The sequence below is a fragment of the Nannobrachium achirus genome (genome assembly GCF_963921795.1).
Source record: "Nannobrachium achirus genome assembly, chromosome: 24".
Taxonomy (NCBI): Eukaryota; Metazoa; Chordata; class Actinopteri; order Myctophiformes; family Myctophidae; genus Nannobrachium; species Nannobrachium achirus.
Genome location: NC_137831.1, coordinates 2,096,484 through 2,120,025, shown reverse-complemented (window position 1 = coordinate 2,120,025; position 23,542 = coordinate 2,096,484). Strand labels below are relative to the sequence as shown.

Here is a 23,542-nt window from a genome sequence, read left to right as displayed (position 1 = left end):
TCTTCTGAAATCGGCAAGAGTGCCTCTCAATACATAAAGCTATATAATAACCTCTCCATCATCGGCAATAGTCAGTGGTGTGTGTTCCTCTCTCTCTCTCTCTCTCTCTCTCTCTCTCTCTCTCTCTCCTCTGTGTCTCTATCTCTCACACCCTCCCGCTCTCTCTTTCTCTAGCCCTTCCCCTCTCGTTCTCTCAATCCCCCTCTCCCTCTCTAACTTTCTTCCCTCCCTCCCTCCTCTCTCTCCCTCTCTCTCTCTCTCTCTCTCTCACACCCTCCCTCCCTCTCTCTCTCTCTCTAGCCCTTCCCCTTTCGCTCTCTCAATCCCCCTCTCCCTCTCTCTCTCCCTTTCTTCCCTCCCTCTCTCTCCCTCCCCCTCTCCTTCTCTCTATCATCATTGGTTACTCCCCCCCATGGAAGCGGGGGGGTCTCATATCTCCTCCAGAGAAATGCCAGCTCTAAGCGCTCCTGTCTCCAGATTATAAAGCAGGTTGCACCCAGCAGTGCTACGGGCACAGCTATTTGTAGCTCTGTCATGGTGGAGGTGAGGATGTATCTATTAGAGGAGGAGATGTTTCACTGCTAAATTAAGCCGGAGGAGAATAAGAAGAAGGGAATAAAAAGAACTCACACCCACACACACACTGCTGCAACATCTCAATCATTTTCAATTATTTCAACCCTCCGCCTTTTATGTGTGTGATTGCGGCGGGTTGCTGCCGCACCTCTTTCTGAAAGCAGACATGAAACGCATTCCATGGGAAAAAAAATTGCGGTGTGTTGAACGGATGCATTTTGATGAGGAACTACTATGTAGTGTTGTGACGCCGACGGTTTTCGGTTTTACCGGTTCGATTCGGTTTACTTGATGATACTTATATGAGATACTCAAATGGTTTCCTGTGGAAATAAGCTTAGTCTTTTCATGGATCTCCTTTTAGTAGACCTTGTACCAGTGAACGGTACCGTCATGAAACTGTACCTTTTCCTATGCAAACTGACAATAAAGTCTTTCAATCAATCAATCAAACCGGTCCAGTTTATGAATACCGACTAGTTGGGGAAAAAAATTAAAAGTATCCAATTAAAATATAGTTTATCTTACAAATGTTAACGTATAGCCTACTGCCTACGTGTATTTTCCGATAGCATTACATTAATTCTGTATTGTATTTATGTTTGTGTATATACTGAGTGAGTCTAGTGGAGCTCAGTTCTGCTACTGTTGACACAGCTCACTGCTCGGAGTCTAGCGACCCGCCTCCTCTCCCCGTCCTCTTCATTCAGTCACAACAAGTTCACAACTGGACACCGCTATTATTTATAGATGTGGTGGACATTGGACAACGTTTTAGAAGCCACACAGGTCTTCATTGCGTCTTTACAACAATAGCGACGATTAACGTTGTGGTGAACATGGTCAAATAACCTTTATTGGCTGGACTACAACAACACTGGGGAAGCAAGCTAGCCTAGCATGTATGCTATCTGAGATACAGTATATATGTAGCCTAGCCTAGCTGTTTGATTGATTATCGTGGCGGCGCTCTTTTTCGGTCCCTTTGATGGTCCGCCGGGACCGCGGACCACCACGGCCGCCTGCGCCTTGCCCTCCCGGATCTGTAGAGGGGCGCCACGTCCCTCTACGACCAAAACAAATGTAAAAGTAGACGATCTACATTAGCACTCGTTTTGACCCAATCCACTGGTTTTCTGTACAGCAGAGCAAACACAAACACGGCAGAGAGCATTTCCCCCATTCCACAGAAGCAGTAACAGTACACTCAATAAAGTTCTCTATAAGAGTTACACTTTATGGCTAACTCGGAACCATAAATCTGTCCACCACGATGTTTGGTTTGTATTGAAAGGTTTTAACAGAAAAATCCACTCCAGTGATCCATGGCATTTTATTTTTCCCTCTCTCTCTCTGAGTTCTAAAAAAAAGAAGTCGCTGTTGAGGGATTGTTGGCATCACGCTTTGACATCGCTGTGATGTCATGGGAACGACTAACAGAATCCCTTTTATGCCCATATGGAGATCCCTGATGTCATCAATATTAAGACCATATCTAACAGGACTTCATATGGGAATGCCCATATATGGAGGAAGACAGCCCATATCCGTGTGGCTGGTTCTACAGACAGGGATCTCCATGTATGGGCATAAAAGGGATTGTATGTATGATGTCAGATGTCATAGAAATCCATGCCGTTACGCCACATCTCCATTTTGAGTTGATATTGACTTGATTATGCTTAGTTCAGTGTGGTATCAAGCACCGGAAATAGCCCACCTCCAAATGAGCTTGGAGGTGGGCTATTTTCGATGTTTCCACCAAAAGACCCTTTTAGAAATGCCAGCCCCTGCCTCTCTAACATTCTCTGCACGTCCCTGCTTAGCAACTTTCATTGAAATGAATATCTGGGCTATCCGTTCTCTATTTTATATAGAACTCAACACACAAAGATCCGGTCTGCGATGGACTGCGATCGTGCACGTCTGCACACCGGTCACACTGCGACCTTTTTAACAGTTTTACTGCCAGATGTTATTATTTATGTATTGGGTCTGGTGCCAGCAAAAAGCAGCTTCCCTTTGCGATGTTATAGAAAATGATCTATTGATTCTTTCTAAACAAATTCATCTTGCAATGGGCAGTCAGATGTGTACTTTGGCCATACTGGCAGCAGAGGGCAGCCTTATGCAAGAATTAATGTGAAATGGGCCGCTCCGCCTGCCATACATTCAGACCACAGAATCGCATCAGAGCAATAGATCCACAGTGAACAGCCAGGAAGTGAATTGGACATCATTGATGTTTACGTGAGGTAGAGATTTGAGAGCAGCATTACGGGAGATGTTTTTACTGTACACACCTGCGCGACCCCTCATCAGCTTACAGTCATCAAAACAAGGTAAAAAAGAACGAGCCGTATTGGCAACGCGCCGCCGTAAAAAATGGGGCGAACGGGAACGTCCATAGCAGTAAAAGAGATAAAAAGTAAGAATATCATAACGTGTCACTCTAAAATAAGTAGGTTAGGAGTGGCTTATTGTCGGTATCAGCCGGTAACACGCGGGAGTCTGTCCCCGTTACAATGCGCTAGACCCCTGGGAGATGGACTGCTGAGGTGGAGTGCCACACCTACCATCAGCTCCCAGTACTTGCCGCAGGACTTGCCAAGCCGTGCTACTCATACGCTGAGTTGGCGGTGCCCGGAATCGAACCCATGACCTTGCGGTACAAAGGCGAGAGCTCTACCGACTGAGCTAGCCGGGCACAAACAGACTCAAAGTCAAAGTTTATTGTTGGCAGTCAATGAGTTTTTGAAGCCCACGTTTGTACATCAAACTAGAATCAGGTTTATAAAGAGGACACCCACTTCGTTACTTCTTTAAACCTGTGATGTGACGATGAAGCCCATTCTGATCCCAACGGGGGCGGGTTTCCATTCCGAAACATCTCCATGCCGAACACCAGGTTAGCATTCACCAGCGTTAGTTTCAATGAGGTTAGGGTTAGGGTTAAGCTTAGGTTTAGGTGGTCGGGATAGCAATGTTTTTCGGAGTGTCGATGTGTAACTGATTCCAGTAAAAACTAAACACGTACTGCAAAAACAAGAAATACATTTCACCCACTTTTTTTTACTTCTGTAACCCCCCCCCCCCCCCCCTTCCCCCCTCCCCCCTCCCCCTTGCAGTATGTAGCATTTGTGTGATCCAGTGCTGTCCTGCACTGCGGCGTTCTGTCTGTGACAAACTGCTTTTGTTAAGAGACTTCAACACCTTAATGTGTGACCTGAATGGAACTGACAGCTGGCGTTTCTTTCCCTCCTAAAAGCCCACAGCAGCAGAAACTCCCAACTTCAAGTGGAGACTTTGTTTTCTATCGGTCCTGCAGGTCAAAAAGTACACAACGGCGTCGTTGCTGAACCGACAAAAAGAGGCCACAAAGTTCATTTCAACGGTCGTTTCAAACCAGGGCATCAACGACTTGTGATTTTTGCAAGTCGACTCGACTCAGTAAAAAGTTGAGTTGAAGTCGACTTTATCGTTTGATGACGTCATCACATCACACACGAGTCACACGACCCCCCCAATTATTTTAGGGGGTCCCCAGATGATTAACTTAATGTGCAACATTGTTTTCTCTCTCAACAGTAAAAAAAACAACATAAAGTTTAAGTGTATAGAGGGTATCTGCACATTTATAGTGACAATTTAAGGACTTTTTAATACCTCTAAAATGCCAAGTTTAACATTGTCCAGATTGTCAAATATATAGAGGCAGAAATTGTGAAAATAGCCGATCTATGCTCACAACGCCTCGCACATGTAGATCTGCTATTTTCACAATAGAAAGCTTTTTTTTTTTTTTACTTCGACTTTCGACTTTCTCTAGTGGGAGTCGACTTGTGAAATTAAGTCGACTTGTCGACTTTTTCGTTAATGCCCCATTTCAAACCATGCGATCAGCAACGCTGCGGAGGCGATCGGTTTTGCCAGCTTTAGCGAGAGAAATACGCATCCAGGGTCCATGAAAACGAGACCAAAATAATAAGTGACTGGTATAGGCCACATGAGGGGGCGGCATGGCTCAGGGGTAGAGAAACCGTCATTAGAGCACAAAGAGTTATTCCGAAGGGTTCCCAGTTCTCGACCAACAACAATATATTTTTACTTTCAAGTCAAAATGTACTCAAGCAAAAGTACAGGCAGAATGTACTTCTCACACCTTTTCAAATGCATGAAATCAATGTTCAAAAATCTCTTGAAAATAGCAGATCTACAAGCTCAAAATGTGTCACAGCTGATAGATTCATAGACCTGTTTGACAGCACTGTGATGAGTCTATGTTGGATTCACGTTTTATGTTTTTCAGACATTAAGCCACTAAAATTAGTAAACTTGACCTTTCACTCTGTACTTTTTTACCAAACCTATTTGCTGAGAATAGCCGATCTGCAAGCTTGTGATGAGCTTGTAGTTTTTTTTTTTACAACAAGGGTTCATATTTTAGATTGTAATTAAAGAAAAGAAAAAGTGAGTGTTAAAATGTTTTCATTTGCTTCGTTCTATTGTTTTATCGCGTTTACCATGCTAAAATGTGGGGCATGCGTAAATTGCGTACGCATGGGGGCATGCGTACAAGTGGCTAAATATGTCTTTTTAGACACAAAAAGCCAGCAGTTTCTTTATTGCTATTTACAGTAACACTTCTAGCCCCCATAAGTCACATCCAACCATGAAAGGTTGCGTTGTATCTTGGGAATGGGCTTATTCTGTGTAAAAGGACATATTTAGCCACTTGTACGCATGCCCCCAACCACTGAAATAAGAATCTCTAAAACAATAGAAAGAAGTAAATGAAATCATTTTAACACTCATCTTTTATATTCTTTAATTAAAATCTAAAATATGAACCCTTGTTGTAAAAAACTAAAGTTGTCCTTTAAGTAGTGACACAAATTAATCCAAAATACACTGATGATTGTGCTGTCAAACAATTAAACTATATGGTATCTATGGGTTATGGGGGTCCCTGCTTCATCTCTCTCTCTCTCTCTCTCGACTAAGGGGTCCTTGGCCTGAAAACGTTGAGGACCCCTGGACTAAACCATGTCAGAGCATGCCTCATCACAAACACCCAGCGTAGCTCTGTATTCAAACAGAGCCTTCCAGCGCTGCAGGGCAGAGTCTAGAGTTCACCTCTTAGGAGAACCTCAGAACACAGAACAAAACACTGCTGTTGCTCTGAGGACTGAGGAAGAAGAGCACAGAACAAAACACTGCTGTTGCTCTGAGGACTGAGGAAGAAGAGCACAGAACAAAACACTGCTCTTCCTCTGAGGACTGAGGAAGAAGAGCTGCCAAACAAAGATGGAAGAAAAGCTTTCACCTCCTTGAAGGGATGCTTCACTTTCAGACATGTCAGGGGTCATTTCAACGTGCACTCTGCAGTGGTGTCAGTTCAGCAAAAAGCTAGGGTATGGCAAAGATGGAAGTCCTCATGGAAAAGAGGCATTACATTTTGTATAACAAGGTTCTATTGTGAAAATAGCAGATCTACATGCTGCGAGGCGTTGTGAGCATGTAGATCTGCTATTTTCACAATGTCTGAAAAAAAGCTAAAAATAAACTTTTGTCCGTTTTTTACACAGGTCTCTAAGGTTTTTTTAGGCTGGATATGGCAGCCTGGAACGGTTGTTCAAGTGCAGCTAAACTTGGCATGTTAGTAAACGTGTCACAATTAACAACAATGCATTGCACCTGTGCAGCTGACCTGCGGAACCTGGGAATATACCATTCTGTCAAGATGGGGAGAATACAATACCATACCCCCCCCCCCCCCCCCTGGACCCAGGGTATGGCAGCTGCATACCCCTGGACCGCCCTGGACCCAGGGTATGGCAGCTGCATACCCCTGGACCCCCCTGGACCCAGGGTATGGCAGCTGCATACCCCTGGACCCCCCTGGACCCAGGGTATGGCAGCTGCATACCCCTGCCATACCCAATTGACGCCTCTGACTTCACTTTCAAACATGTCAGGGGTCATTTCAACATGCACTCAGTCTGTTGTTTTTCACCCACTGAGCCCACAACAACTGTTCTTTTTTTTTGGTTATCAAAATGTCTCGCGATGCGACGCGCTGTGAGCTTGTAGATCGGCTATTTCCACTATCAAGGTTCTTTTTAGGTTATAAAGTTGTCAAATATGTCAGTAATTTCTTTGTATAGGTTAGGTTAGGTGTCATATCTGCCATGTGTAACTTCAAAGCCTACGACCCAAACAGGTAATGTAATTGTCAACGACAAAAAACACAATTAAATCGTTAATCGCAATTATTTGAGTGACAATAAATCGTCATGTAAAATGTCATAATCATGTCTTTTGTGTTGAACAGACTTGTGAAGACAAATTTCCCTTCGGGAACAATAAAGACAAAACCTCCACCGGCTGTCTGTCAGTCTGTCTGTCACACATCACAGGTCACACTTTTGCCCTGCTCATATCTCCGCCACCGTTGCCCCGATCCATGCCAAAATTTGCACACACACTCCTTGCCTGCCAAACCACAACCTCCATTTCTCACATGGCCCTCTTCTAGCGCCACCATGAGGCAGTTTCTTGTAAAACACATTTTTGGACACTGCTCCTACAAATTTTGCCCTAAAATGACGCAAATCGCTACACAGTATGTCTACACTCATGTCATCAACATGGATCTGTGCCATATAGCGTCACCATCAGGCCGATTTTTTTAAACACATTTTGGACACTGCTCCTACACATTTTGCCCTAAAATCACGCTGCGACCTGACACTTATCTGGCGGACACTTATCTCCCATATATGGAGATATAGGAATCTCCATATATGGGCAAAAAACGTATGTTAATTAGTAATGCCAAGCAGGGCCTTGGTGAGTTAGGGCCTTGGTTTGATGCCTGTGGATCTCCATATATGGGCATAAGGGGGTACCCTAACATTCTCATTTTCGGCCTGGGATTTATGACATCAGAAATCTCCACCTTTTCATGCCCATATATGAGTCATTCTGTACCACATCACTGTGACTCACTGACATCCTGTGACATCACTTCCTGTACGTACAGACAGTCAGACACGCTACAAGATTTCTCAGGGTAAATGCGACCTTCGGTCACAATTATTTGGACGGCGGTGCGTCAGTTGCGTTGTGACGCGCTGTGAGCTTGCCCATCTGCTTATTTTCCTGCCAAAGCTTTCCCCACAAAAACAGAACAAAGGCATGTGGTTGGTTCTGGTGGTCTCCCTTACCTTCCCCGGGGGGGCGGGGGGGCTGAAGCGCCCGGCACACACCAGGAAGGGGTCTGGCTGGGGTTTGGCAGCCTTCACGTCCGGGTCGTCCCCCAGCACGATGTGGTGGAACAGGCTGAAGAAGACCCCGTGGTGAAGGGTCTTCATCTGGAAGGTGGCACCCGCTGAGCTGGTGGCCACCGCCATGGGCACGCCGCTGGCATGGAGGTGGTGTACCAACCTCTCCACACCTGGGGGAGAGAGAGAGAGAGAGAGTTAAAGGTACAAATACATGTAAAAGAGTTAATGCATACACCAGGGGTCTTCAACGTTTTCAGGCCAAGGACCCCTTGGTTGAGAGAGAGATGAAGCAGGGACCCCTTAGCTGAGAGAGAGATGAAGCAGGGACACCTTAGTTGAGAGAGATGAAGCAGGGACCCCTTAGTTGAGAGAGAGAGATGAAGCAGGGACCCCTTAGCTGAGAGAGAGATGAAACAGGGACCCCTTAGTTGAGAGAGAGATGAAGCAGGGACCCCTTAGTTGAGAGAGGGATGAAGCAGGGACCCCCACAACCTGTTCATAGATTCCATATAGTTTCATTGTTTGACAGCACAATCATCAGTGTATTTTGGATTCATGTCAATTCGTGTTTTCAGATATTTAACCACTTGAACCGTCAATACTTAAAGGGAAATTCCACTTTCCAAAAAAACCTTTGGTCATTGTATCGCTTTTATGAACACCCTGAACAGTTTTTAATTCACTTGATTGAATATTTAGATATGTGATGTAAATGTTATCAGGCCCTCCAGGCCCAGGGCCTCTCCCCACACACACCCATTGTAACTTCAAACTCACCCATTGTTTTTTCTGGTGACTCTTACTACCCTCCTAATACGTGAGCAGGCTATGTTTTTTTCAATAACTTTTTTCTTTTATTTTTAATAGTTCTTTGGAAAAAATGGAAAAAATTAAATACAATAAAAATGTATTAAAAATAAATGAAAAAGGTTATTGAAAAAACACGGCCTGCTCACGTATTAGGAGGGTAATATGAGTTACCAGAAAAAATAATGGGTGTTTTTTTAATGAATCTATCATGGTTAAAATGGAGTTTGAAGTTACAATGGGTGTGGAGAAAAGCCCATAAGCTGTATCCCTGTTGAAAGTGGAATATCCCTTTAAGTAGAATCGTCTTAATGTGTTAGGGTCGATTCATACCGTTATAAGGAGCCTAACTAATTTCGGTTCGGCACTAGGCGAACCCAAATATGGTTCGCATCCCCCGGTTCGGGGGGCGTCAACCGACTAAATTCGGCTCCACGGTGCTGGAGAAATGTTGTGACCTCCCGACTTAATTTCGGTACTCAGCGGTGTCTTCTCATTCATTCATCCTGGCTCCAAGTTCATATGCTCGGCTGTGAACCCATGAAACAGCGGTCGTTTGGGAGGGAGGCACGCCGACTTCCAATGCTTGTCTGGCCGTGTATTGATCGTCGCAGAGCGGATACATTGTCAGGTTCTCGCTGGGAGGCGCGCACGCGACACACACACACACACACACACACACACACACACACACACACACACACACACACACACACACACACACACACACACACACACACACACACACACACACACACACACACACACACACAGCTTTGCTGCGTGTATCGCACTGCCGTTTTTAAGACTAAAGAAGTGCTTAAACACAACTTTGCTAATTGCTAGTGTTCCGTGTTGTTTTCCACGACGAGTTGTGACTGTGTGATGACATGCATGCAGCAAGGGAGGCGGCACGTCTATAATGTGAGCTTGTAGATTGATCGAGCGTTTGTGAGTGTGAGTGAGAGAGAGAGAGAGAGAGAGAGAGAGAGAAGAGACCCCGCTGGTGCTGCTGCCTACTGGAGCTGCTACTCACTGGACCTCCAGTCATTCAGTGTGCAGCGCGAGGGCCAGTCAAATATGTATCCGCTCTGCAACGCTCATTCATCGGCCACAAACGTTGTCATGCCACGGACCTCCAATATTTACATGCGACTTCGGCACTAGCCGTTAAGAAAGTATGGATGAACTCCCCCCGAACCTAAATAATCTCGGGTCGGGGAGCCCTCCCGAACCGAAATTAGTTAGGTTCCTTATTAGAGTGTGAAACGACCCTTAGAGAGAGAAAGTTGTCTGCTTCTTTTGACAAAGTCATGTTTCTCCATCGACTGAGAGAAGAATCAGGAATTCTCCTCAAAGAAATGGAACTGCCAAAAAACAGCCGCTTTGCTCCAGACAGACAGTCTTCTCTAGAGAGTTATTGGAACACTGAGAGAATAGAATGTGATAAAAATAATGTCATTTCATGTTTGGAACTACAGTAGGAGCCGGAGGTATCAAAACAAAGCGGTAAAACACTGAACAAATATACTATTCTAGTCATATTTTATGAGATTAGATCAAAGAAATGCATGTAGTTGTTTGAAGGATTACGATGTCAGAGCCTGCTCTCGAAAATAGTGTGAACAGGAAAAGTGGACTTGAAAAATGGAGGACTCTGTAGTCTGTTCTGTTTTACAGTGTTTTGTTTTTGTGATTTTATGTTGTTTGTGAACATTTTTAAAAATCTATAAAAAGAAATGGTTAAATGGCAAAAACACCACAGCTGTGGAATTTTTTCTTTTTTTTAAACATTAGTGTCAACGTTTTTACAAGATTGGAGAAAACACGGGCCACGATGGCACGGTGGCGGCGCGGTCGCCTCACAGTCCCGGGTTCGATCCCCCCAGTAAAACAGTAATCCTAGTCTCTATACTGCCTCCCCCTGGCCAGCCGGGGCGCCTGATGGAGGGGGAAAGGAACAGGTTGGAATAACGTGTTCTTTCCACACGCTACGTCCATTCTGGGGAAATCCCCCCTGTCAGGTGATAAGAAGCGGCCTGCTCACTCCTCATGTACTGAAGGAAGCATGAGCTCAGTTTGGGGCTCTGCCCAGGTTGGCAGAGGGAGAGCAGAGTCCAGGATTACAGCTTGGGCAGTTGGCACTGGGTGAAAAAAATGGTTACAAAATCTGGGGATAATAATAAAAGCAGATATACAAGCTCATAACGTGGCAGATCTTGAAAAGTGGTAAAAATCGTACGAAAATATATATATTTTTTCAAAGCAAACATTTTTAACTAATTTCTTTGCTTCTGGGGTTCTCTGAAACAAACTATTTTGAGATGGGGGTCTGCGGCCAAATACATAACATTCAGTGGTGTGATGTGGATATTAGAAGTGGTGCCCCTCTAAATTCGTGACGTGCGCGTGCTTGCACGTGAGGCATCTCACCCCTGATAACATTTTGGGGGTCCTTGACATGAAAAGGTTTGAGAACCACTGATATAGGAACATCTATTTTCTTTCTCAGAAAACAAATAAATGTTTCTTTTTTTAAATCTTAATGGCTTAAAGACATCGGTGCAGCCGGCATCAGAGGCGGTGTGTACTCTTAATTATGACCGTGACTCTGATGAGGACATCATTGGAGAGGGTGTTTAAGTGCAGCGCACTTTGTTTATTCAAGTATGCAAATATTACCCGTTGCTATGACAACAAGTGCGCTGGGTTGTGGAGTGAGAGAGACAGATAAAAAGGCTTTTATCTTTTAATCAATAAATGAGTGCAACGTGGAGGTGGGTTTGTGTAAATGACACTCAAACTGGTTAAGCTGTGCAACATTATGCATGCAACGAGCCACATTTATTTACCTCAGTTAGTGTCCCGTTCCCAACGCAGTGACCAACTAGAGTTGCACTGCATACAGCATGTACAATCTGGCTTCATGAAATACTTTTTGAGATGGGAGTCTGATGGGCCCAAATACACATCACTGTGTTTCTCCAAAAAGCCTGAGAACCACTGCTGAGTTAAAGGACAACTTTGTTTTTTTACAACAAGGGTTCATATTTTAGATTGTAATGAGAGAAAAGAAAAAGTGAGTGTTAAAATGTTTTCATTTGCTTTGTTCTATTGTTTTATCACGTTTACCGTGGTAAAATGTGGGGCATGCGTACAAGTGGCTAAATATGTCTTTTTAGACACAATAAGTCCCGACACATCTCTCTGTTTTTACTATCAGACAGATCGACCCGTCACCCCGTTCACTGATTGGTCGATCTAGACCAGTCAGTCACAGTGATAGGACTTCACCGTGACTGACTATGATGGCCTCCACTTGTTTTCTCACTTTAGGTGGATAGCTGATCACCTAAAATATACGGTGATAGGCTCTTCACCCTGGACTCTGATAAGGGCTTTACAGTATCTATAGTGTAACATACTGTAGTGTTGTATTTTATTGTTCCATAAAGACTGTCCATGGGGTCTATAGTGTAACATACTGTAGTGTTGTATTTTATTGTTCCATAAAGACTGTCCATGGGGTCTATAGTGTAACATACTGTAGTGTTGTATTTTATTGTTCCATAAAGACTGTCCATGGGGTCTATAGTGTAACATACTGTAGTGTTGTATTTTATTGTTCCATAAAGACTGTCCATGGGGTCTATAGTGTAACATACTGTAGTGTTGTATTTTATTGTTCCATAAAGACTGTCCATGGGGTCTATAGTGTAACATACTGTAGTGTTGTATTTTATTGTTCCATAAAGACTGTCCATGGGGTCTATAGTGTAACATACTGTAGTGTTGTATTTTATTGTTCCATAAAGACTGTCCATGGGGTCTATAGTGTAACATACTGTAGTGTTGTATTTTATTGTTCCATAAAGACTGTCCATGGGGTCTATAGTGTAACATACTGTAGTGTTGTATTTTATTGTTCCATAAAGACTGTCCATGGGGTCTATAGTGTAACATACTGTAGTGTTGTATTTTATTGTTCCATAAAGACTGTCCATGGGGTCTATAGTGTAACATACTGTAGTGTTGTATTTTATTGTTCCATAAAGACTGTCCATGGGGTCTATAGTGTAACATACTGTAGTGTTGTATTTTATTGTTCCATAAAGACTGTCCATGGGGTCTATAGTGTAACATACTGTAGTGTTGTATTTTATTGTTCCATAAAGACTGTCCATGGGGTCTATAGTGTAACATACTGTAGTGTTGTATTTTATTGTTCCATAAAGACTGTCCATGGGGTCTATAGTGTAACATACTGTAGTGTTGTATTTTATTGTTCCATAAAGACTGTCCATGGGGTCTATAGTGTAACATACTGTAGTGTTGTATTTTATTGTTCCATAAAGACTGTCCATGGGGTCTATAGTGTAACATACTGTAGTGTTGTATTTTATTGTTCCATAAAGACTGTCCATGGGGTCTATAGTGTAACATACTGTAGTGTTGTATTTTATTGTTCCATAAAGACTGTCCATGGGGTCTATAGTGTAACATACTGTAGTGTTGTATTTTATTGTTCCATAAAGACTGTCCATGGGGTCTATAGTGTAACATACTGTAGTGTTGTATTTTATTGTTCCATAAAGACTGTCCATGGGGTCTATAGTGTAACATACTGTAGTGTTGTATTTTATTGTTCCATAAAGACTGTCCATGGGGTCTATAGTGTAACATACTGTAGTGTTGTATTTTATTGTTCCATAAAGACTGTCCATGGGGTCTATAGTGTAACATACTGTAGTGTTGTATTTTATTGTTCCAAAAAGACTGTCCATGGGGTCTATAGTGTAACATACTGTAGTGTTGTATTTTATTGTTCCATAAAGACTGTCCATGGGGTCTATAGTGTAACATACTGTAGTGTTGTATTTTATTGTTCCATAAAGACTGTCCATGGGGTCTATAGTGTAACATACTGTAGTGTTGTATTTTATTGTTCCATAAAGACTGTCCATGGGGTCTATAGTGTAACATACTGTAGTGTTGTATTTTATTGTTCCATAAAGACTGTCCATGGGGTCTATAGTGTAACATACTGTAGTGTTGTATTTTATTGTTCCATAAAGACTGTCCATGGGGTCTATAGTGTAACATACTGTAGTGTTGTATTTTATTGTTCCATAAAGACTGTCCATGGGGTCTATAGTGTAACATACTGTAGTGTTGTATTTTATTGTTCCATAAAGACTGTCCATGGGGTCTATAGTGTAACATACTGTAGTGTTGTATTTTATTGTTCCATAAAGACTGTCCATGGGGTCTATAGTGTAACATACTGTAGTGTTGTATTTTATTGTTCCATAAAGACTGTCCATGGGGTCTATAGTGTAACATACTGTAGTGTTGTATTTTATTGTTCCATAAAGACTGTCCATGGGGTCTATAGTGTAACATACTGTAGTGTTGTATTTTATTGTTCCATAAAGACTGTCCATGGGGTCTATAGTGTAACATACTGTAGTGTTGTATTTTATTGTTCCATAAAGACTGTCCATGGGGTCTATAGTGTAACATACTGTAGTGTTGTATTTTATTGTTCCATAAAGACTGTCCATGGGGTCTATAGTGTAACATACTGTAGTGTTGTATTTTATTGTTCCAAAAAGACTGTCCATGGGGTCTATAGTGTAACATACTGCAGTGTTGTATTTTATTGTTCCATAAAGACTGTCCATGGGGTCTATAGTGTAACATACTGTAGTGTTGTATTTTATTGTTCCATAAAGACTGTCCATGGGGTCTATAGTGTAGCATACTGTAGTGTTGTATTTTATTGTTCCATAAAGACTGTCCATGGGGTCTATAGTGTAACATACTGTAGTGTTGTATTTTATTGTTCCATAAAGACTGTCCATGGGGTCTATAGTGTAACATACTGTAGTGTTGTATTTTATTGTTCCATAAAGACTGTCCATGGGGTCTATAGTGTAACATACTGTAGTGTTGTATTTTATTGTTCCATAAAGACTGTCCATGGGGTCTATAGTGTAACATACTGTAGTGTTGTATTTTATTGTTCCAAAAAGACTGTCCATGGGGTCTATAGTGTAACATACTGTAGTGTTGTATTTTATTGTTCCATAAAGACTGTCCATGGGGTCTATAGTGTAACATACTGTAGTGTTGTATTTTATTGTTCCATAAAGACTGTCCATGGGGTCTATAGTGTAACATACTGTAGTGTTGTATTTTATTGTTCCATAAAGACTGTCCATGGGGTCTATAGTGTAACATACTGTAGTGTTGTATTTTATTGTTCCATAAAGACTGTCCATGGGGTCTATAGTGTAACATACTGTAGTGTTGTATTTTATTGTTCCATAAAGACTGTCCATGGGGTCTATAGTGTAACATACTGTAGTGTTGTATTTTATTGTTCCAAAAAGACTGTCCATGGGGTCTATAGTGTAACATACTGTAGTGTTGTATTTTATTGTTCCATAAAGACTGTCCATGGGGTCTATAGTGTAACATACTGTAGTGTTGTATTTTATTGTTCCAAAAAGACTGTCCATGGGGTCTATAGTGTAACATACTGTAGTGTTGTATTTTATTGTTCCATAAAGACTGTCCATGGGGTCTATAGTGTAACATACTGTAGTGTTGTATTTTATTGTTCCAAAAAGACTGTCCATGGGGTCTATAGTGTAACATACTGTAGTGTTGTATTTTATTGTTCCATAAAGACTGTCCATGGGGTCTATAGTGTAACATACTGTAGTGTTGTATTTTATTGTTCCAAAAAGACTGTCCATGGGGTCTATAGTGTAACATACTGTAGTGTTGTATTTTATTGTTCCATAAAGACTGTCCATGGGGTCTATAGTGTAACATACTGTAGTGTTGTATTTTATTGTTCCAAAATGACTGTCCATGGGGTCTATTAGGCAGAAATGCCCCTGTTGTCCAGTTTCCCCCAGCAGAACCCAGCAGCTCTCATAGCATAACATCTCCATGTTTAGGCCAAACAGCCTATCGCTTTTACACATTTTTATTTTTCATCAATGTGTTACTAGTTGTCATTACAAACACATCCATGCCTTGGTTGTCCCATACAAGCCACCACAGTCTTATAAGTTATGTTTTGGGGTGAGCATTCGGCACAAGTGCCAATTAAAGTGACTGTACTGGCCAATCAAAGGGCATCATTTCCGGGACTTGGCAAAACACATAAAACATCTGTTTAGCAGTGTGGTGGCTTGTGTGGGACAATGATGGCATGGATGTGTTTGTAATGACAACTAGTAACACATTCATGACATTTTTTTGTTTTTACTTTTGACCTCAACAAATAGTGTAACAGCAATAGGCTTATATGCTCCACTCTATGCTATGAGAGCTGCTGGGTTCTGCTGGGGAAACTGGACAACAGGAGCATTTCTGCCTAATAGACACCATGGACAGTCTTTTGGATCAATATAAGTAGGAAAGATGTGATTTAGGATGGAGTTGTCCTTTAACCCATTAACCCATTCTAATTACTGAGCTGGGCAGAGGAGAATATCTCCTACTGTACCTGGCATGAGTTGTGCAGAGGAGAAGATGTTCTCCTGGATCCTCCTGGTTTCAGTGAGCAGCTCCTGGGCGCTCATGGGCAGTGCCAGTTCCTCACAGATGACCTGGGCAGCCTCCAGAGCCTTCATGCCCATCACCTTGGACTTCACCGCCCAGGTGTAGCGAACCCCGAAGCGGTCACACACCTCCTGGAACGAGACCGTGTACAGTCTCTCTGTGTCTGAGAGGGAGAGGACAACAATACCGCACATGATTATTTAAGGCAGTTTACAGTTTACAGTTTAGGCATTTAGCAGACGCTTTTAATCCAAAGCGACTTACAATAAGCAGATAATACATCACTATAATAAACAAGATAATATGTCAGTACATCATCAAGAATATAACAAATGCAAATGGATATCTATCTAGAAAAAACACAATATAATCAAAGTTCTAAAAACCTAAAAACAAACTAACTAGCTTCATGTATGGTCATTGATTTTTTTCTGTAGCCATTACATTACAATGTCATCAAGGCCTGCCAAAATACATTTCAGTCGACTAAATCAACTGAAGATTTGGTCAAAAAAAATCGTATATTTAATCGACTGAAATTTGACTAAAACCTAAACTTTTCAGGTGACTAAATTATGACTAAAACTAAATGACATTTAATTCAAAAGACTATCACTAAAACAAAATCTGAATTTGCTGTCAAAAACAACACTGATGTACAAGCTCGCAGCGCGGCACAAAGTGATGGGCTGTGAGCTTGTAGATCTGCTATTATTTTGAATAGCCAACTAGTTAACGGATAAAATGGTTAAAAAGGATTTTGATGACAGTGTGCTACATGCGGACCCCCTGGACCTCCCTCGAGGACCCCTACACGGGGTCCCCGGACCACACTTTGAGATCCCCTGTATTACAACACCCACAACACAGCTTTGCCTACCCAGGACGGAGATGTGAAAGACTAGGAAAATCTTTTGTAACGGCTGCCCTTAAGCTGTACAACGAGACACATAACGGACGCTTGAAAAGGACTTCCTTCCTAACCTAGACTGACGGAACTATTGCTGTACTGACTTTGACCTCTAAGGACCTTCCAGGGAGAGTGCTCATGTGCGTCTTGTGGTGACACACTTCCTAGTTTCTTCTTCTCTGAGCTGTTTTTTTTTTTGTTTGTTCTTTCGCACTGATTTTTGACTCTGCACTACTAGGTTGTGTTGGTAGTTTCTGAGTATTCTTAACAATGACAGTGAGATACTTGTTGCACTAACTAGCATTGACTGCTATGGTCTCTTTTTGTAAGACACTTTATGTATACTTATATATTATTCGCCCCCTCTATTGATACACCTTCTCTTTATTGGTACTGTACTGCTCTTTTTTTCCCTCTTATCTATCTTTTCCTACTTCTCTGTAACTTTGTAAATAACTGTATACTGCTGTGCTACAACTGGACAACTGAATTTCCCCCTTGGGATAATAAAGGTATCTATCTATCTATCTACATCTATTTATGTTGTGATCAGATGACAGGTGCGTGGTGTGATCAATCAGCCAGGGATCAATGGGCTGCGACGCGCCACTCAATGCCTCTGGAGAAGCATTTCCTCATCGCACATAATCAATAAGATGATTCATTTATTGTTAAATAAAATGTGCGCGTCCTCTCCTACCCTCTAATGCAGGGGTTTTCAAAGTGGGTGACGGGGCACCCTGGGGTGCTGTGACGGCAGTCCAGGGGTGCCGCGAGATCATTTGATTGTTTTTTTTTTTCTTTTTCATTTTCACACTTCATTTGAAAGCTGGGAATCATAGCTACAAAATGATATATTGGTTGTGGAGATTGACCCAACAGTTTTGAAGATATGGCTGCTGAATGAATGATGCCATGCTGAAATACTACTTTTGAGATATTCAAGTTCTACATTTGGGAGGACCAACAGAATTATGTCCCGATCTCTCACATTAATAAAAAAAGTCTTATTTACATGCAGAGTTAAGCTCTGGCGTTTAAGTGAAATGTAGCCTGATATTTATGACATGCTTTTGTGGCTTTATCACATTCATCAATATCACTTCACTATGCTTTAGTAAAACAGACCTGAAATAGCAGATCTACAAGCTCACAACGCGTTACAATGTGAGCTTGTAGATCTGCTATTTTCCTCCAGCCAGCCCCAGCTCAGACAGAACTGACTGACAAGGCAGCAGCAGCAGCAGAGATACAAACACTACAGTCTGCTGTTGATATTTGTTTCCCTTTAGAACCACAACTAAAGAATGTAAGATCAAATAAAGATAGTGTTATTGTTAACCTAGTAACAGGCTACAGGCTGTTGTTGTTGTTTCTCCTTTTAGAACAAAAACTAACTGTCAAAAAAATGCAACAGTACATCCAGGGACGTGCTGGCCATTGGGAAAACTCCCGAATGGCCGGTTCATTCCCAGCTGGTCCAGGCCGGCCATTAGGAAAAAAATAAAAAATAAAATGTCGGCCTTCGTTCCATTTTGGGGGCTGGGCGGCCAACAAAGTAAATCGTCACTGAAACCTTGAATCTCCAAGTATCAAATTTATAAATGTTTTGCAAAGCAAAGCCCTGCTTCATCATACAAGGCCGTTGCACAAAACTAGTGAAAACAGCAGATCTACAAGCACACAAAGCCTCGCGGTGCGAGGCGTTGTGTGCTTGTAGATCGGCTGTTTTCACTAGTTTAAATCATTTTTAAAATGATAAATACAAAACAAACAGTTTTGGACGTACAAGGTTTCCACCCGACAACAACGAAATATAACTCATGTAATTGGCCCACTGGCTTGTTACTTGATGATCTGAAATGGCAAAGTAGCAGCAGTGCTATAGAGAGATCTCTCTCTATAGCGCGCAATGAGGGCCTCTACAACTCTTTTTCCCTGGCTGAATCAGGGGCCCAGCACGTCCCTGAGTACATCCCAATACAAGGACTGTGTCCTTTCTAGTTTTTCCCCTTTTAAAACAGAAACTAACTTTCAAAACAATGTAACAGTAAAGACGTGTTGTTTGTTAACCCAAGGACATTAAATAATGTTTTAATAACCTAGTATCAGTCCGTCCATGTCGAAGATCACATGGCTGACAGGCTGGAAGCTCCTCTCCTCACACATGTTGCTGCAACGGTTTGTTTTTCTCTCTTCTTCTGTTCTGGTACGCTGCCTCAGAGGGACTCTTGTCCCAGGTGTTTAGATCAGGTGGGCGTGGTTACAGGCCTAGAGCTATGGGATGAAAACCACGCCCACCTGGTGGAAACACCTGGGACAGAGAGAGTCCCTACAGAACGACAGAGAGGAACGTGTTCTGAGGAGGGCCGACCAAAAACTAACACCAAGAGAAGGAAAAAGTGGATGTTTGTTATGCATTTCAACACAAAGAGGCTGTTAATTTAACTTTCTATATTACCGGTGTGTTAATGAACACATAAAACAACACTGAAGATGAAATAAACCACAGATTAAATCGTTAAACTCGAGCAGCCAATACGAGCTGCTTTATTATTCCTGTGTGGACGTTCATGGTTTTGACGTTTTATGGTCGTCCTTTTTTTTTTGCAACGGGCTGATGGGAAATGAAGTCATGTTTCTCCTTACGGTTCCTGTGTGTGTGTGTGTGTGTGTGTGTGTGTGTGTGTGTGTGTGTGTGTGTGTGTGTGTGTGTGTGTGTGTGTGTGTGTGTGTGTGTGTGTGTGTGTGTGTGTGTGTGTGTGTGTGCGTGCGTGCGTGCGTGTGTGCGTGTGTGCGCGTGCGCGCGTGCGTGCGTGCGTGTCATTCTGCTCATTGAAACAGCTGTCTTTATATTATATTATATATTATTAGAATAATGTTTTTAGAATGTTTTTGTTTTCCTTCATTATTCAATAAAGTCCATATCCAGTGATCCAATTACACAATATACGTCTTATTGTTTCAAGCACATTAACAGTACAACACTCTGACCTTATAAATACTCTTCTAACAAGACGTGTAGGCCTACGTTTCAGCCTCATAACATGTGACTCTGGAGCTAATCGAGCATAGAATCACACAATGTAATGTTAACCTCATTACAACAGCATGTAGTTCTAAGTAACCTCACAAGTAAAGGTGGTTGCACACTGCACTGCTTGTTTTCGTTGCGTTTTGGAAATCCGAGAGAGAGAGGAAAGGGAGAGAGACTAAGGGACTCAGTGAGACAGCTGCGAAAATCGGAAAAAATCAAACCTGGTCCGAAAATAAATACGGAACCGGCGGCAGTGTGCAAATGTGATTGACATAACGTGAGGTTGATTTTTTTATTCACGCACTCCGAAATTCACTCCGATATTCGGCCCGAAAAACGCAGCAGTTTGCAAAGACCTTAAGACTCCCTAAAGGCGAGAAGCGACCGCCAGGGCGTGCAGAAACAACAGACTTTTTAAAATGAGGCGCGCGCGCACGCACGCACGCACGCACGCACGCACGCACACACACACACACACACACACACACACACACACACACACACACACACACACACACACACACACACACACACACACACACACACACACACACACACACACACACACACACACACACACACAGTCTATTACACTATTACACTGTTACACCTATGTATGGCCTCCTCTAAGTAACGCGAAATCTTGTGAAATAAAATGTTGCCAACCAATCATCAAGGAGATGACAGATGAAAGAAGAGGACTTATTGCCCTATAACATTATTACACTAGAGGGTGCTGTTAGCTTGACAGACAACTAGTGTGACAGACAAAGTGTTACCGCAAAGTGTGACACACACTTCATCGCAACTTGCTCCCTGACGGTCGCAATTACTACAGTACGATATGTAGTTTTAACCTCATTACAACAGCATGGTTTTATCCCCATGTGGACGCGCTGCGTTCCTCCTGAATCCTCCGGAGCAGGTCACAGGAAAGGAAGCTGTCTTAAAGTATTAATTTGGAGAATAAAAATAAAGGTGGTGGGGGGAAAAAAAAGAATAAAACATAGGACTTCTTTCGGCGCCACTGTCACATTTCCTCTGAATAATTGGAAATGTTAACAGAGTTGGTCTTGTTAGCGTGAGAGAGAGACATCAGGGGAACCAAGGAGCTTCGGCCCGCAGCAGACTCTAATGAGCCTATGGATTTAAGCTCTAATTGGGGGGACAGCCAGAATGGAATGGAGGCGTTGGGAGCAGGGACGTGCTGGGCCCCTGATTCAGCCCGGGAAAAAGAGTTGTAGAGGCCCTCATTGCGCGCTATAGAGAGAGATCTCTCTCTATAGCGCTGCTGCTACTCAAAGATTTGCCATTTCAGATCATGACGATTGACAAGCCAGTGGGCCAATTACTGTACATGAGTTATATTTTGTCGTTGTCGGGTGGAAACCTTGTATGTCCAAAACCGTTTGTTTTGTATTTATCATTTAAAAAATGATTTAAACTAGTGAAAACAGCCGATCTACGGCGTTGTGTGCTTGTAGATCTGCTGTTTTCACTACTTTTGTGCGACGGCCTTGTATGATGAAGCAGGGCTTTGCCTTGCGAAAAGAATGAACAAATTTGAAACTTGGAGATACGAGGTTTCTGCCCGACAGTGACGATTTACTTTGCTGACCGCCCAGCCCCCAAAATGGAACGAAGGCTGACATTTTATATTATTTTTTTCCTAATGGCCGGCCTGGACCGGCCGGGAATGAACCGGCCGTTGGAGTTGTCCCGCTTTTCCCAATGGCCAGCACGTCCCTGGTTGGGAGCTCCGCTCTCTCTCTCTCTCTCTCTCTCTCTCTCTCTCTCTCTCTCTCTCTCTCTCTCTCTCTCTGTTGCCAAATTGCATCAGTTTCGGGGGAATTGCTCTTATACTGACTGAGTGAAAGCTCAGAACGTCGCTCAATAGCAACAACAACACCCCAGGGTGGCGAGAGAGAGAGAGAGAGAGAGAGAGGCGCGCTACACACAGTTGCGTGAAACATCTTCTCCGTAATGTCTCAGAATGATGGGGGGGAGGGGAAGGTCCAATGCATTGTCAATGGAAGGTTGTTTGGTGTTTTGTCGTTGCCGTGTCTCTTGGCCAAAAGACAGCCTTCGGTTGAGCAAGAGACACGGCAACGACAAAACACCAAACAACCTTCCATTGACAATGCATTGGAACCCCCTCCCCTCCCCCCCCCCCCTCATTCTGAGACGCTAGGGAGAAGATGTTTCACGCAACTGTGTGTAGCGTGGCTGGGAGAGAGAGAGAGAGAGAGAGAGAGAGAGAGAGAGAGAGAGAGAGAGAGGCGTCTAGTGGGTACCCAAGCTTGTACAAGTTCCTGCCAGAAACATAGGTTTTTCAAAAAAAACCTTAGAAGGATTTGAAATTTTCACCATTTTGCTAAAATAGCAGATCTACAAGCTACGAGCAGAAAAGAAAAAATCGAACCTCTGTTCGAAGTGGAGCTGTGTGTGTGTGTGTGTGTGTGTGTGTGTGTGTGTGTGTGTGTGTGTGTGTGTGTGTGTGTGTGTGTGTGTGTATTGCAGTTGATGCTCAGGGCAGGCTAGACTCAACAGCACCTCTCTGGTCACCCAGGATCATGTGTACCGATTTTTGTGACATTTGAAGAAAATATGTAGGAAAAGGAGCAAAAAGTGTGTTTTGGAGAAAATTCAAGATGGCGGAAAATATATCCTGGCGCAAATGGGCGTGGCCTATATGGGGAGATGCGTCTTGACCCAAGGAATCCAGGGAAAAAAGAATTTTAATTTTCCGATCTACGGTTCAAGAGTTACGGGGCAAAACGTAAAGTGGGCCGTTATAGCGCCACCATGAGGCCGAGTGATGTAATTATTTTTCGATTCATTCTTAAAATCATTATGAATCTCCTCTCCGAGGTTTGAAACTGTAGCTCCTATGGTTTACGAGAGAAAAATACTTGAAAGTGATTTCTTGCATTGTCCCATTATAAGTCAATGGGGACAATTAAGCGTCGTTTTTTGCCGATTACGTCGGCATGGTAAGGCGGATCGGAACGAAAGGTAATAGCACACCATTCCCGGCCGAGCCGCACATTTTGATGTATATATTGCGCGAGTGGCGTAAATGGTGCGGCACTAGTTACGCGCCGACGTTTAGGCTACATACAGACAGACACGGACGGAGACAGACAGACCCACACACACGGCCACGTATAGGGAGCTTGTGTTCCACACAGCTCCAAAAAATGGATCACCAGCTCACCATTGAGCCATTGATTTACTCATTTCGGAAAAGAGATTTTGGTGTCGCGGGGGGGGGGGGGGGGGGGGAAGGAGCTGACCCAGTATGTATCCCTGAGGGACTCCGGTCTGTCCACCCATAGGGTT

At 42.9% G+C, this 23,542-nt stretch overlaps 1 protein-coding gene across 1 annotated transcript in view; it reads right to left on the bottom strand.

Moving 5' to 3' along the window:
• pudp (pseudouridine 5'-phosphatase) overlaps positions 1–19,349 on the bottom strand; it is a 46,881-nt gene extending 27,532 nt beyond the window's left edge. The window contains exons 1-3 of the mRNA XM_080754864.1: positions 19,266–19,349; positions 16,198–16,416; positions 7,806–8,035 (exon numbers count right to left, since the gene is read on the bottom strand). Of these exons, the coding sequence (XP_080610990.1) occupies positions 7,806–8,035; positions 16,198–16,416; positions 19,266–19,332 (516 nt within the window). The 5' untranslated portion in view covers positions 19,333–19,349. The remainder of the gene's footprint in view (positions 1–7,805; positions 8,036–16,197; positions 16,417–19,265) is intronic.
• Between the last annotated feature and the right edge of the window lie 4,193 nt (positions 19,350–23,542).